The sequence below is a fragment of the Nyctereutes procyonoides genome, unplaced genomic scaffold (genome assembly GCF_905146905.1).
Source record: "Nyctereutes procyonoides isolate TBG_1078 unplaced genomic scaffold, NYPRO_anot_genome, whole genome shotgun sequence".
Taxonomy (NCBI): Eukaryota; Metazoa; Chordata; class Mammalia; order Carnivora; family Canidae; genus Nyctereutes; species Nyctereutes procyonoides.
Genome location: NW_026575160.1, coordinates 6,851,535 through 6,868,321, shown reverse-complemented (window position 1 = coordinate 6,868,321; position 16,787 = coordinate 6,851,535). Strand labels below are relative to the sequence as shown.

The 16,787-nt window shown below is 35.5% G+C and overlaps 1 protein-coding gene across 1 annotated transcript in view; it reads right to left on the bottom strand.

The window, feature by feature from the left end:
* HDAC9 (histone deacetylase 9) overlaps positions 1-16,787 on the bottom strand; it is a 910,451-nt gene that overhangs the window by 207,303 nt on the left and 686,361 nt on the right. The window contains 1 exon segment of the mRNA XM_055314616.1: positions 12,908-13,015. Coding sequence (XP_055170591.1) covers positions 12,908-13,015 — 108 coding nt within the window.

The following is a 16,787-nucleotide window of genomic DNA, read 5'->3' as shown; positions in this document are numbered from 1 at the left end:
TCGATTTATCTACTGCAAAGGAGGCAGGAATATATAATAAGGAAAGGACAGTCCCTTCAATAAGTGGTGCTGGAAAAACTGGACAAGCTATATGCAAAAGGATGAAACCAAACCACTTTCTTACATCATGCACAAAAATAAACTCAAAATGGATTGAAGACCTAAATAAGTTCAATATAGGGAATATGGTCAATATTACTGTAATAATGTGGTTCGGTGTCAGATGAATGAATATACCCTATCTTAGTGAACACTGAGTAATGTATAGAATTATTGAGTCAATATGCTGTATATCTGAAACTAATTACAATATTGTAAGCTAGTTGTACTTCAATAAGATAGGAGAAAAATAGATAATTATATGAAAAAATGGACATATTAATTAGCTAGATTTGTAGTAAAAATTTTACTATGTGTATCAAGTCCTCATGTTTCTTCACCTTAAATATATACAATTTTTATTAAAATAATAAGAAAGAAATAGCACTAAGTGTTCAATTAGAAAAAAAAGAGAAAAAATTTGTGAAAATAAGTAAAGGAAATATCATTTAAAAATGGATTTGGGAGCCCTCTGGGGGTGCTTTCATACACTACCACTAGCCCTAAGAATACCTCACATTCCCAGAGGAAGAAGCTTACTTTACATACCCCTAGCAAAAGGAAGGAAGAATTTCTCCTTGCTCCACTACAGCCCAGCCAATGAGAACACAATGAAAAGCCCCTCCCACCTTCTTTCTTTCCTCTATAAAAGCAAGTCCCTCTCCTCTCTTCTCTAGATTTGCTCCTGATTCTCCATAGTTTAAATGTCCCAAATTACAATTCCTCTGCTATTCCTGAATAAATAAATTCTGCTGGTAAAATAACTAGCTCTTTTGTTTTCTTAAGGACAACAGTCTCAAGTCTATGACCTCAGCTTCCCCCTTAAAAAACTAAAACAAACAAAAATCTAGAGCAAATGAAGCCCAATCTAGTAGAAAAAAAAGAAAATAATAATGATGAAATCCGTGAAAGAGAAAATAACAACAAAAAGAACATTAATTAATCTAAAGGCTGGTCCTTTGAGAAGATCAATAAAATTGATAAACTTCCAGCTACGCTGATCAGGAAAAAAAAAAAAAGAAGACACAAATTATCACTCTCCGGAACAAGAGGTGACAAAATCAAATTCTACAGATAAAACAGTAATTACTTCAGAGAATAATTTTTCATTTTCTCTTAAAGCTACACAAATACTAATTACAATCCAGTTATTTCTCTCCTAGACATTTACCCATGAGAAATAAAAACACATACCCAAAAACAGACTTGGAAAAGTACCTTTACGCAACTTTATTCATAGTAGTTCAGACGGAAATGAATTAACAAATTCATTGCTACAAATGAATTGTATTATATTCATAAAATAGAATACTACTCAGCAATAGAAGTTAACAAGCTAAATGACATATGGAATAGCATGGATTTATCTCAAAAACACTATATAAGTGAAATGAGCCACACAGAAAAGTCTACATACAGTATATTGCCTTGTATATAAAGCTCTACAATAGGAAAAATTAGGTAACTGTGAGACTAATCACACTAGTGTTTGCGTATCCTGGAGAGCAACCACCAAGGCCTGAGGAAACTTTCTAATTCAAACATTTTAAAACTTATGGTGGTAACAAGGTATATATATCATACCTTTGAAAATCTGTCATTCTATTGAATGTAAATTATATCCTGATTAAAGAATAAATAATATCTATTTTTTTAAATGTCAATGATTGCTAAACAGTTACAATCATATACGGTGAGAACATTAAAGAAGGAATCTGTTTTGAATTTTCAGTTGCTGTTTGTGTTAAGTAGAAGTACCCCAAAAGATGTTCATGTCCTAATCCCTGGAATCTTTGAATGTTACCTTAATTTTTTTTAATTTATTTATGATAGTCACACACACACACACACACACACACAGAGAGAGAGAGAGAGAGAGGCAGAGACACAGGCAGAGGGAGAAGCAGGCTCCATGCACCGGGAGCCCCATGTGAGATTTGATCCCGGGTCTCCAGGATCGTGCCCTGGGCCAAAGGCAGGCGCCAAACCGCTGCGCCACCCAGGGATCCCTGAATGTTACCTTAAATGACAAAAGACAATGCAGGTATGATTATAAATTAAAGACCTTGACATGGAAAAGGCACCCAGCATTATACAGGTGGTCCATTCAAATCATACACATTCTTAAGCCTTTCACATCTGTGGTCAGAGAGAGATGCAATGATAGAAAAATGACAGCTTGAGAAGGATTCTATATCATCTTGCTGGTTCTGCGATGTAAGGGCTATGTGCAAAGAACAGAGAGGCCTCTAGGGGCTAAGGGCAGCTCCCAGCTGACAGCTAACCCAATAATAGAGTGCTACAACTGCATGGAGATGAATGCTACCATCTGATTGAGCAGGGTAACTCTTCAAGTCTCACTGGGCTAAAATCAAGGTGTCAGTAGGGCTGCAGTGTGACCTGTGTACTTCTTCTGATCTTTAGGGCTGAAAATAATAAACTTGTCTTAAGCCACTAAATATGTGTAATCTGTTACAGTAGTAATAGAAACCAATACTCTGGTATATTAAATTATACATTATTTTTGTTCCAGTACTAATCGTTCTACAGTCTTTACCTGATATAGTACACAGTTTTTCAGCTATAGAAAGAGTTTCAACTTTAGATATTAAAAGGCCAGTTTAGTCTAACTAAACTCTTTAATGTCACATCTAATTTAAACCTTTCCTCTGCTGACTTACTGATCCACAGAATCAGGGACCAGTAGTGGGCAAATGTGATGTGTCTGTGTGTCCTGGAAGAGGAAGCTATACAATCTGTAGTTTATTTGTTTTCCTTTCTTGCACCACTACTTTATGCTAGCTTATGGATCCTCTAGCTCTGGAGAGTGGGAGAATAAAAAGGTTAAGGCTTTGAATTAGCAGGGCAATTTGGAGATCTCTTTTGGTTCTTCAAAAGCCCTCTTTCATGGCAGGATTCCAGATGCTTGTCCTTCTTTCACTGGAAGCATTCACAAGTTCCTCAGTGTTACTGGCAATAACCTCCAGGCTGCAGGGTTCACAAATGGAAGCAAAGCACTTGTTGGCTGATCTTGGAAGTCTCATTGGCTCCTTCTCATATCTCTAGTCTCATTCTACTGGCCAAGGTAGTGAGGGAGGTGGGAGATTTGCCCTGGAAGGTAGACCTCTTTGTTGATCCTTGCAAAATGATTCAAATCTGGCTTTTATCTAAAGTGTCCACTACCCAGCAAAAACCTTTGCCCCGCCAAAAGTGCCAAGTATCAATGCAGCTCCTCTTCCCTCTTTTTTCCATCCTCCAACATGACAGTTTCAGCCAGCTCTCCACTTTGCATTCTCCAAGAGGAATCCAAGAAACTTAGGCATTCCTCTACCTTTACCCAGCTTCCAAACTCCTGATACCTATGTCAGACTCTCTAATGAAGAACTTCTTCGTGCCCCACCCTGGTAGTAGTGTAGAGTGATCCTACAAATTTCTATAATTCAACATGCTTCAAGTTAAAGACTGAAAGGCCACTTTTATTCACAGACATACATGATTTCCTTCTACTCCTTCTCCATCTCCACTTGGCTTATGCTGGGAGAAGCCCAGGAAGGGAACAGAGCAGAACAATCAAAATACTTAGATCTTTTATTTTTAAAAATATTTTATGTATTTATTTATTTAAAGCACAAGTGAGGGGAAGAGCAGAGGGAGAGGGAGAGAGAATCTCAAGTAGACTCTGTGGTGAGCACAGAGCCTGACATGGGGTTCGATTTCACAAGCATGAGATAGTGACCTGAGCTGAAATCAAGAGTCAGACCTTGACTAACTGAGCCACCAGGTGCCCCACTTATAGTCCTTTTAAAGACTCTTCCATTAACCACATCTCTGTTACCTAGTTTCTTTGTTATATAAACTAACTACAGACCTATTTGACTGAATTTTAATAAATTCATTGAAGTGGTGTCTATCATACATAATTAATAACAATTGTCTTCAGCTTGGGAACTTAGACAAAATTGGAGTCAACACAAATATTGCATTCCGTACCTTATTTTGTTGTATGATTCCAGGATGGAGAGTATATATTTTAAGAAAGACCAAATTGGTCGCAAATTGAAGTGACAATGCAGTTTTCCTTATAATCAGTATTTAATGTAGTCACTATCCATATCCTGAACCTGTTAGAAACATCCTTTTAGTTTTTAATGCTACCTACATATGTATATGTGTATGCTGTATAATTTGTGTGTGGGTATAGTCTATTATTTTGCCTATGACCATCTTTCTAACATCATGTTCTGTGAACACCACTGCAGGTAACTCAGATCCAGACACATGGGTTTTCTCGCAGTTCTATAAACAGGTCAAAACTTATTTACTCCACCTGACAAGAGAGATTCTGTAATTGCTTTTTTCCCTTGTATGGAATATTCTTTCCCCAAATCTCTACATGATTCTTCCCTATTTCATTCACTCAGATCACTCAGTAAGGTACTCCTGAAAACCTCAGCAAGCAGGGCCAGCCCTTTCCCTCAGGCTACCTCTAAATCTCTTTTACTTTTTATCCAAAGACATATTTTCACCTGAACTTGTATCACGGTGTATTTATTTATTTTTGCTCTCCCTGATAGCACCGAATTTCCCTGTCTTGGTATTTTCAGTATTTATAGTAGTGCCTAGCACATAGTAGTGCTTAGAACATAATTTTTTAAAAATAATAATTAGTAATTAAGATCAGCAACTTTCAGGCTGATGCAGCTGATTTACCACAAAGTATTATCATGGAGTTGCATTAAATTTCAGTTTTGCTAACATATATTTTAAACAATGTGAGTCAGTGAAATCCACGGTCGGATCCACGGCAAGCAAAATACAGAATACCAAAGCCAAAAAGAAGACATTAAAAACAATCAGAGAGAAAAAGACACAATATCTAAAAGAATTGCTACTGATTTGAAGTTGATATTCTACATATAAAAATTAGAAAACAGAAAAGCATGGAGGATCTTCAAAATGCTGAGAGAACTGTCAACCCTGAACCACATTTCAAGAATGAGGGCAAAAAGATATCAAAGACAAACAAAATTGAAAAATCATCACTAAAGAAATTTCTAAAAAATGTACTGGAATAAAGAAAACCATCCTATGGAGGTTTCAGCTACAATGATAAATGGTAAAAAAGGAAAATGGTAACTATGTGGGCAAGTATAGAGAAACACTAATGGTTTCAAACAGTATAATGTCTCTTTAGTGATATTATTTTTTTTTAAAAAAAGCTAATATACTAAATTACAATAGCATATAAAGTTATGACAGGATAATTGCCTTTAAAACATACTAAAGTACTTGTACTGTTAGTGAGGAGAATGGAGAGAGTAATTAAGTTTAGATTTATTAAATAGGTTAAAATTTATAGTGTGTGTATTTAAAAAAAATCTAGAGGTAATATAGAATGAGAAAAATACTTTCAATTGAAAAAAAAATGTAAGGGTGAATGAAGGTAAGAGGACACACAAATAGGGCAAAGAGGAAAAATTAAATACAATGAGAGAAATCCATTTGTGTTAAACTGTGTTAAAATAAAAACAAATTAAGTTCCCCAGTTAAAATACACAGTCAGGGCATCTGGATGGCTCAGTTGGTTAAGCACCTGCCTTTGGCTCAGGTCATGATCCCAGAGTAGAATCCTAGGATGGAATCCTACATCAGGCTCCTTGCTCAACAGGGAGCCTGCTTTCACTCTGCCTATCACCCCCTCTGCTTGTACTCTCTCTGTCAAATAAATAAATAAAATCTTAAAATAAAAATAAAATACACAGATTAGAAAGCAAAATCCAGCTATGAGCTATTTACAGAAAACAGACCTAGTATACTTAACAAAGAGAAAATTTACAAGTAAAAGGATAGTAAATGATGAACGAACCAAATGCTAGGGGTAAAAAAGGCAGTAATGCTATATTAATATTATACAAGTACAACTGAGAACAAAAAAACCTTTTGTGAGATAATTGTTAAATACTAATAAAAGGTTTAAGAGGGATATAATGGTATTAACTGCATCTATACACAGGAAACTAAGGTGACACTTCATAGTGTCAAGACTGGCAAACATTTAAAAGATTGGCAAACATTTAAAAATCTGAAAACGTCAAATGTAGACAAGAGTGAGAGCGCTAGTTGAGTATGAAATCAGCGCAATGACTTTGGTATTTGTTGTCTATGTGTTGTCTTTTTTTGTTCTTTGATTCCTACATTACTGCTTCTTTTACTTTAAACAGATATTCTATAATGCACCATTTTAATTTATTACTCTTACATATAATCTTTTATATTCTTTAATATACTTTTTGAGTTGTTTTCTTTCTGGTTGCCCAGTGGAATATAATTAGCATTTGATAATCTAATTCAGACATGAACCAAATTTCAGTATTATCAAAAAACTTTGTTGGGGCACCGAAGTGGCTCAGTTCGTTAGGTGTCCAATTCTTCATTTCAGCTCAGGTCAGGGTCTCAGGGTCCTGAGATTGACCCCACATCAGGCTCTGCACTCAGTGGAGAGTCTGCTTCTCTCCCTCTCCCTCTCTCCCATCTCTGTATGTGTACATGCTCTCCCTCAAATAAATAAATAAATACATAAATACATAAATACATAAATAAATATTTTTTTAAAAGTTTGTTTTGTTGTTATATAGCTCCATTTCTCAGGTTCTCCTTTGGGTTGATATTATCATACAAATTACATCTTTATACACTGTGTGCCCACCAACACAGGCTCATGGTTATTGTTTTATGCGGTTGTCTTTTAAACCAGAGAGGAGAAAAAGCATTACAAACAACAACAACAAAAAACAAATATACTATCATTCATACTTATTTACATATTTACTTTTACTGGTGTTCATTATTTATTCATGTGTATTCATATGTTTCTTTCCATGTCTAATAATTTTATGTTAAAAACTGGGCATTTTAAACAATGTAATATGGAAATTTTGGAAATCAGATTTTCATCCCTCCCCAGGGCTTGTCATTGTGTGTGTGTGTGTGTGTGTGTGTGGTTTTTTTTTTACTTATTTTCTTTATTGAATTAAAATTATACTATGTATAAAATAACCATGTTTATACAGACAGATTATATGTCACTGTTGTTTTGCTTATTCCTAAACTAATTCCATAAAGTCTATATTCTATGTTGAGTGTGGCACTGAAGTCTCTGCTTAGCTAATTTAGTGGTCGGTAAATGATTGGACAGAAATTTCCTTAAACACTTGGCTATAGTCCCAAGCCTTTTTCAAGGGGCTGTGTGTGTGTGTAACACATTTTTAATATTCAGCCAGGAAGTTGACAATTTCACCTTGGCCTTCACTTCCTCTTTGAACAGGGCCTGAAAATCACCTTGAGATGAGAGCTAAGGGCCTTCTCAGGGCTTTCCTGAATGTGAACAGCCCTATAATGCATGAGGCCTTCTGGATTCTTAGGTCTCCAATGGGGATTTTCATAGCTCTTACCACATCTCATTTCCCAGTTTTTCCTTTGATGCTTTTGGTTAGTCTATTGTTTTATCCACTGTTAACTACCATTTCAGGTAGCTATGAATTTAACAAACCATCTTTAATTTTTCAACAACTGCTTCTGGGGAAAAAGGCTTTTCATGTCAGGTGAATTCCAAATCACGTCAAAAAAAGACAGCCTTGCAAATGGGGTCTGGTACCGAAGCACCAGACAGGCCAAATAATGACAATTCTCAGAGAAGGAGGCTTTGAAGAAGCTCCAGGCCCATTCTGTCCCCTATGGAGACTGCCAAGTTACTGGTTTTCACTGAAAAATGCAGGCTGTTATTTGTTAAGGCTACTGTGGAGCTGGAAAGGGTAAGATGAGAATAGGGTGAATTAAACCACCACGAACCTCACTGTTCTTACCAAGATTCAGCTGGTTTTGTTTTGAACACATGCTTCCTGAATTGCTGGACACTTTTGGTTGATTGCCAGAGTTCTTAAAAAATGTATCCTGACAAATTCTACCAGTTTTGTCAATGATTTTATGATGAAAAATTTTCAGAGGTTTAAACTGCCTTTTTTTTTTTTTTTTTTTTTTTTGCTGATGTCACTGTGGCAAATAACTTTGGAATTCTACTTTGCATGACTTACTGAAATTTACTATGTTTCTATCCTTAGGAGCTTGCCATTTTACTCTTTGTAATGCCATAGTGAAATAGCAGGCGTGTTAAAGACTATCCACAGCAGCATTATTCAGAAGACCAAAAACCCAGAAATGTCCAACAGAAGAATAAATAAATTATGATGTACAAGGGAATACTTCTCCACAATGAAAATTAATGAATCACAGCTATATAAATTCATATGGATAAATCCTCATAACATGATTTTAAGTGGAGGGAAAGAAATCTGAGGAACAATACATTTTATAATAAGATTCCATTTTTATAAAGGTTAAAACATATGGTTTAAAACTATTAAAGAAAGGAAAAGTCATAATTTTAAAAATACAATAGATTAACAATTATTTTGGAGTCAGAAAAGAGGAAGTACTGAGAGACTTTAATAGTATTAGCATTCTTAAGTTGGATTAAAGGTTCATAGGTGTATAGTTTATCATAATAGTTTTTAAGTTATTAGTGTAATTATTTCTTTTTGTGTGGATTAAATATTTTGTAATAATAAAAAAGAGATCTAGACCATTTGAAAGAGATGACTTTAACCTTTTTTTGCCCTTACATATTTGTGCTATTTCCATAGGAAATTCCTTATAGAGTAGCTGAAAAAGAAAAGAGGGTTATGAGATTTACAGGCTTTGACATTTATTAAATAGTGTACAGGATCTCAAAAAATTATTTTATGTCTCTGAGCTGGTATCCTATTGGTGGTACTTCCTTCGAAGGCCTTTGTGATAATTATCACAAATTATGTATAAACTGCATATCTTCCAATAGGTGCTCAATGAGTAGAAGTTCTTATTACCAACAAGACATCACAATATCCATTTAAATATTAAAGAAATCCGTCCATCATTCAGATAATCCGGTGGGTTTTTTTTTTGACAAATATTTCCACAAACAACTAAAGCAATTTTTACTTTTATGATATTATATATAGCATTGCTAAAATAGCATCAAAATGAATCCTCATGGTAAAGATTGGTAAGTACTGAACCATTTTTTTCCAGCCTTACTAAGGTACAAACTACAAAATTCATATATACTTAAGGTATATAAAATGATATTTTATACCATTTTTTGAAACAAGTATTGAACTACTTATAATTTGAAAAAAATACTCTTTTGGAGATATATTTATTTCTAGATATAATTTCTTAAATACTCTATAGAGCAATAAAACCAGTTTGAGATAAATATTCTTTCAATTATAGTTTCCAATAAACCTAACATTTTTGCATTTTTGGAATATTTGTGTTCCTTTGTACTAGAATCTAAGAAATGACCAATTTGAGCAACTATAGATTCCAGAAATTTTCACTTGTTTGAGTATTGTATACAGATATACATGTACATATTGTTAAAAACCTGGAAAACTGGGGATCCCTGGGTGGCACAGCGGTTTAGCGCCTGCCTTTGGCCCAGGGCGTGATCCTGGAGACCTGGAATCGAATCCCACGTTGGGCTTCCGGTGCATGGAGCCTGCTTCTCCCTCTGCCTATGTCTCTGCCTCTCTCTCTCTCTCTGTTGTGACTATCATAAATAAATAAAAATTAAAAAAAAAACCTGGAAAACTTGAAAGTCCCCATAATTTTGACTGAACTCCACTGAGCATGTCAATTCTTTGTAAATACACCAATTTATTGCTATAGTTTGCTGCACATGGTCTATTTAAGCATCAACATGAAACCCACTTCCTGTGCCTGGTTCATTCTCCTAACTCCTTCAGTCCATCAATACCTCCAGGTAAATAATGGACAGAACCTGTCAACAGTTAGGGATGTCACAATCAAGTTCAGCATCAAGCAAAAATTCCAGGTCATCAAATCTGTCCTTGGCATTTTCCTTTCTCATACACATTTCTTATCTCCTAGGTTCCCATTCTCTATGAGGTCAGTGACCTAACCTTCAGCTGTCTCCCACTTCTCAGTTCATCACTCCATCCAGGCCCACCCTATTTCAAATAAAGCTTTAATTATTCTCTGTTTCCCAGGGAAAATTAGTGCAGTCTCACAAAATACAGCATTATAATATGCCAATGGTGTTTCATTAAGTTACATTGATTTACTAGGATAATGGGGTAGAGCATGTAAGAACTGAATGTAGATGCTGAAAACCAAAAATGAAACACTAAAGTTTTCTTTCTACATCTCTTATCAGAGGTTAACTTACCAGTGTCTTCAAATAAGCTTCCCTGTTTTGTTCATAGATCTGAATGAAGTGATGACTCCAAGGCCATGAGTGTTAATGCTCCTGGCCAGCAACTGTATCAGCCCTGTCATATTGGAGTCTGTGACAGGTAGATGCTGAGTGACATTTTTGGTTAGCTAGTGGTCCTTAAACATGGTTCCCTCTATCATTTCTTCACTGTGGCTGCAAATCATTTATCACTGCTACCTTTCTCATATGACATTCCCATAGGCCTCCCCAAACTCTTTGCAATCAAGGGGCTCAGTCTCTTGACCTGTCAGCACTGGTGCCTTTGTTATGGTCCTGACTATCTTGGACTTTTCCTTGAGTTTAACAATCAGATAGATAAACCAGCTGCAATATCTCAAATATTCACCAAAATAAGTTGAAATTAGTTTTAAAATATCTACTATTTGGTATGCCACAGTATGTACATTTGTACACAGTATATACATCTGTACAATCAGATCTAATTTTCATTTGTAAATAGTTCAGAATATCAGAACCGTGTACAACCTTCAACATTATAAATTCCATCCTGGTGATTTCACAGAACGAGAAACTAAAGCCCAGAGAAGTTAAGTGATTTGCCACCAATGACACAGCATTTAAGTGGCAGAGCTTGGGCCAAGATTTCTTGATTATTAGGCTGGCTCTTTTTCTCTATTCTTCTTTCTCTCTCTCTCTCTTTGTTTTTAGCCATACCTGCTGGTTTTTCACCATGGGGGGAAAAGGATTTGCATGAATCCTTGTTCTTAACATAAATTTCTTAACATAAATAGCCAATGTTAGTACAGCTGGTAGCCACCATATCCATGCTGTATGTTGTTGACACTTTGTTTGTAATTGGCTATTTTAAATTATTACCTCCTAAAAAATAGAATTAGACTTCTGTTCAGTACTCTTCAGATTTACATTTGGCGATTCTGCATTCTGTGAGGCTAATAACAATGATGATTTTGAGTGTAACATGTGGGCATTCTACTTGAGAAGGTTTCTGAATTATTGATTAAACTCCCACAAAATCATAACAATGAGAAATTATGTGTGCTAACATAATCATTTTCATTGTCATTAAGTGGGTCTGTGCCAGAATTATTTTTTAAAAATTATAATACTGTGGCTTAGCTGTTGTATGTCTTTTTAATTCTTTTGAAAGAAGACTTTCAAAGATCATTCTTTTAAGATATCAATCTATTCCAGTGTTACAAGTGACATTCTCAAACAGGAAGAATTATTGCTAAAAATGCTACTGGGAGACAGCCAAAACTTCTCCATAAGGCTGATTCCTTTCCTCTTTCCAATAGTCCATTACCAAAGGTAAAGACTGAGTAGTATGCACCACATTAATGACCCCATAAAATCCCTGAAATGAGCAATTAATGTCCCAACACTGATCAAGTCAACTACACATAAGGTGTGCATATCTATATTTTAAATACAGCTCTTTTAAAAATTATATTTCTATAGGTTCTGACTTCCTACAGAGTTAAAGCAAAGGCTTCTGGGAAGACAATATATTGTAAAATATACCCTTTTACCCAGCATTTTTTACCATAAGTGGAACAGTCAGGTGTAACTGAATAAAAATTCACTAGATAAACAGAAAAATAATCCTAATTAGATTCTACTTTAGACTAACAAAATTTGTGGTGACTATGTTGTTCACATTATATTTCCCCTATCCCTACAATTGCTAAAAATACCAAATCAAACACCACCCAGATTTCCTTATGAAGTGTGTGAACTAGTGCTTTAAAAAGTCATGTTAGCACCAACAAAGTTTATAGGGGCAACTGCATTCAAGACGCACATGGCATACCTTTAAATAACACTGTTAAAATACCAAATAAAATGTCAACGTCTGTCAGGTCTCTGGCTTTTATAAATTGTTTAGACTGGGAAACGTTGGGATTTGGACATTGTTCTTTTCATATGATGTAGAAAAGAAGAGACCATAAAAAGAAAAGAACAATAAAGCATAGATCATTTTTGAAGTTCTTTCATGGAAAAACATACCCTGGATCATTACCCTTCTAATCAACAATTTCCTTCTTCCTCCCAATCCTTCCCGTCTGGTATTTACCTTTCTCCCCCTCCCGCCCCTCCCCTCTCTCTGGGTGGTATTCTGAGCTTATACATAGTATTCAGTAATCTATTTTTTAAATTGCTTCGAAAGAGAATCTCAGGAGGACATGACAGACATGTATACACTGGGTATTTTTAATCTGAACCATGGCTTTCCTCACCATTTCTGCTCTCTTAAAAACACACCTGAGTGCCCTGACCGCAGTTTCCCCAAGGAGAGGAAGGCCTTGTGAGCAAAATTAGCGACTACCTACCTACAGACTAATTATCACACCTTAGTGGTCATCTTCCTGCCCTTTCCCTCCACCCCTTTCCTTTTATTACCACACCACACTCCCACAATTCCCAAACAACAACATCACTGTTTTAGCCTCTTCTCTGGATTTCCCACACTTAATGCAACCCAGACCTCACCTTCAGCTCTCCTGAGGCCACTTTGGAAGCCAGCTCGATGACACAGCCAACAGCCATGCGTGCAGCACCGGACGAGTGCAGCTCATTCCAAATGGTGTCACTGTCCACCTGAGCAAACAGTCAGCATGGCCCGAAGAAAGAGAGAGGGAAAACAAGAAGGAAAACGAATAGATGAAAAAGGAGGGAGGGGGAGGGGAGAAGAGGAGAAGGGAAGAGAGAAAGAAAGCAAATTTGTGAGGAAGGGCTGGCAGGGTAACAGCCTAGATACAATAACATTAGTCTTCCATCCTGGCCAGCTGAAAAGACCTTCTGGACAGAGCTTTGCTTATACTTTTTCTCTATACTGACTTCTCCAATGGAAACACATTCCTGCCATGCCTCACTGCCATTCCCTGTTTAGATTTCTCATTACAAACAGCATTACATAGGCCGGATCTGGCGTAGTTACAGGCCTGCTAGAAACCAGGCCCCAGTAGTAGATAGAGTAAAAAAGCTAAGAGCACTTAGCTATACATAAAAATCGGATTTGCAAGTGCTAGAGGGGAAAAATTCAAATACCATTCTGGCTGCAGGTTTACAGGGAGCCAAAGACAATTATTAGGCAGGTAGCAGTAGCAGTCAGTGAGTAGGAAGTAGCAACCACAGTTCAGGTTCTCCAACTAAATGGAAGGAGTGTGTGGTCCTCACACTTAAAACATTCATCAAATTCAACTGTAAAGAGCAATTTGATTTTCAAAGTAGAAACTTAAAATTTCTAACATTTACTACAGTTTGGCAGCTGTTCTTAATGTAGATTGGTATTATTAGAATTGGATAGGCCATTAAAATACATGGTTGCCTCTATAAGAGAACATTCTTATGAAAATAAAGCATAAACCAGAAATTTTCATTTATCTTTCTAAAAGTCTATTAACCCTTTTTCATGCATGCAGTAAGATAACATAGCAAGAACAAGAGAAGTACAATAACTGGTTTATAATGATCATACATGTTACATACTTTTATGTATAAAATATTTCATAATATAAAAAAACAGAATCCAATGGTAGAAGTCTCTAAAGTTACAATACATCAATTACTTGAAGCACTAGGAAATGTAATACAAAATTTGTGATTGTGCAAATAGTAAGACTTCTTAACTGGGTAAAAGAAGGGAAATCCCACACAAAATAAAGATTTTTTTTTAAAGAATTAAAGAGGCCTAATAACATGGAACATATACAATAAATAACAATTACACATATTCACAATGTACTAAGCAGTTTCCTAAGCCTTTTGACATGCCTTTTCTCATGAAATCCTCACCAGCTTAAATTCTGTCAAGATCAATGAATAAATAAATAATGAATGAGAACAATAAATAAATAGAAAATTAAGATCTCTTCAACAATAGCATAGTGGTGAAGAGAGAAGTTTCTAAATCAACTGTCAGGGTGAAATTGTAGCTTCACCGCTAAAACCTACATGACAGTGGGCAATTAGTTAATAAATGTCTCTGTGCTTTGGTTTCCTTATCTATGACATAGCAACGTTTTAAAGTGCCATCTGTATATGATTTTAGTGAGGACTAAATGAATAAGTGATATGCAAATATTAGCTATTACTATTTAGGCTACTATTACACCCATTTTATAATGCCTAGCCCAGAATAGAGGCCTAATAAGTGTTTACTAAATGAGCACACTGTGGTTTAGAGAGGCTACTCAGCTGGCCCAGGGACCTTCAGACCCCTGACTCTGACATCACATGTCTTTCTAAATGGCTCTCCTGAAATAACCCTCACTTTCTAAGAACATTAAGCCCTTGTCAAACTCAATATCATCTTGTCAACACCACCGGCTAAAAAATGAAGGTATGATCAAATGGCCAAAGGAAACTAATCATCTGCCCTCCAAATTAAGTTTTATTTTTACCTAACAATATAGGCACTTATTTGAGCTTCATATAGATATACCTTGAGGAAGATGGTTGCTCAAGTTGAAAAATGAAAACCAACATTTACACTGTGTTGCATAGTTTTTAGCCAATTTTCAACTATTACAGAGCTATAGGTGCCATAGAAAGCCCTCGCTAACCAGATTTAAAATTATTGGGAATGCAAGCAAATATAAAACAAATCAATAAATCCCAAAGACCTAATGGATGACTCAAAACCACATATAATTCCAAACCCCTTTTTACTTGACTTTAGAATACACTCTAAGTTTTTTCTTAAAAAAAAAAAAAAAGAAAGAAAATTTCCTTCCAAAAAGCTATAAATACTATACTTGATTAGAAAAAATTACAACACCTGGGAACAATGTCTCTTTAACCATAATACTAAGGGGCATTAGATAGCCACAAATAACTTTAAAATTCATCTTCTTATCTACATTTTTCTATCTTCCTCGAAGTAGTCTGACAGAAATAATACTCTGCGTCTATGCCATTAATTTTGGTATATAAACCTCTACTAATCAAGATACTTATTTTTTTTAACTCATCAATATTTATCAGGTACCTACCATGTAACAGATGCTAAGAGTTCTAGTATACGGGAGTTACTTTTATCATAAAGCTATAATTATTGATAGAAAGAATGCTAGGCACATAGATGCTCAATGGAATGGATATTTGAGATTTTTACTACACCCAAAGGTCAGGATTATTCCTAAACATTGTGCTCTTTAGGAATCTATGAAGTTTATTTTAGGAATTTATGAAATTTATTTACTTATATTTAAACATAAAAAACATTTACTTAACTACTTCAACTGGTTTTATGTATAGTTTGTAACTAAATAGCAATAATGGTCAAGATTTTGTATATGATCTATTCATAAACCAAAAATTGTAATTAATTCTGAATTTATTAACGGATGTTGTCTTAGCTCTGCTGCCAAAACAAAATACCATATGCTGAGTGGCTTAAACAACAGGATTTTATTTCTCCCAGTTCAGGAGGCTAGGAAGTCCAAGGAGTCAGTCAATTTGGTTTCTGCTTGAAATTCTGGTTCAGTTCGCACCTTGGCTTGCAGATGTCTGCCTTCTCACTACATTCTCACATGGTCTTTCCTCAGTTGAGTGCAAGTACAAAGAGAAAGATCCCTCTCTCTTCTTCTTCTGATAAGGCCACCATTCCTATTAAATTAGGATCCCATCTGTATGACCTCATTTAGCCGTAATTATTTCTTAAAAGCCCTATTAGGTTAAATCACATCAAGGGTTAGGGCTTCTACATATGAATTTGGGGGGGATACAATTCATTCCATAGCAAAGTTATATCCCCAAAACATGTTTATAAGTCAATTTATAAACATTTTTTCCTAAGATATTGTGTTCAAAGTGGTGTTCCAGGGCCATTAGCTACCAAAATTAGTTACTAAAAGCTACCCACATGCATTTGCCATGTTATAGTTTAATAAGAGCTCCAGTGGTAAAAAAAACAAAAAAAAAAAAAGTATGCATGGCTCATGAAGTCTCCTGACTATTATCTCTGTCACTAGAAGAGACTCCCATATCTACTTCCTACTATTCTCAAGGGCAAAAAGTATTTCTTCTCCTGCTATGTCCTTCCTATTGGTATGAGAGATTGCCAAAAACCTTTCCCTGTATTAGTGATAGTGTCAAGGAGGTCACCTTCATATGAAAACTCTGATTTTTAACTGCTGCAAGACTTTCTGACAGTAGAAAAAAACTCTAGGTAAGAGAGATGGTTGACTCCACCAATTATTGGTGGTTCTTGGCATGGAATGGGATGCTGAGTGGCTGGAAAAGAAGCAAAAATAGCAAGAAGGATTAGATTTAGATGGATATCTGTAAACGGGATTAAGGAGCTAAGATGGCAATACAATGATGGTGGAAGTAGAGACCAGAAGAACTTAGAACTGTAAGACAGGTG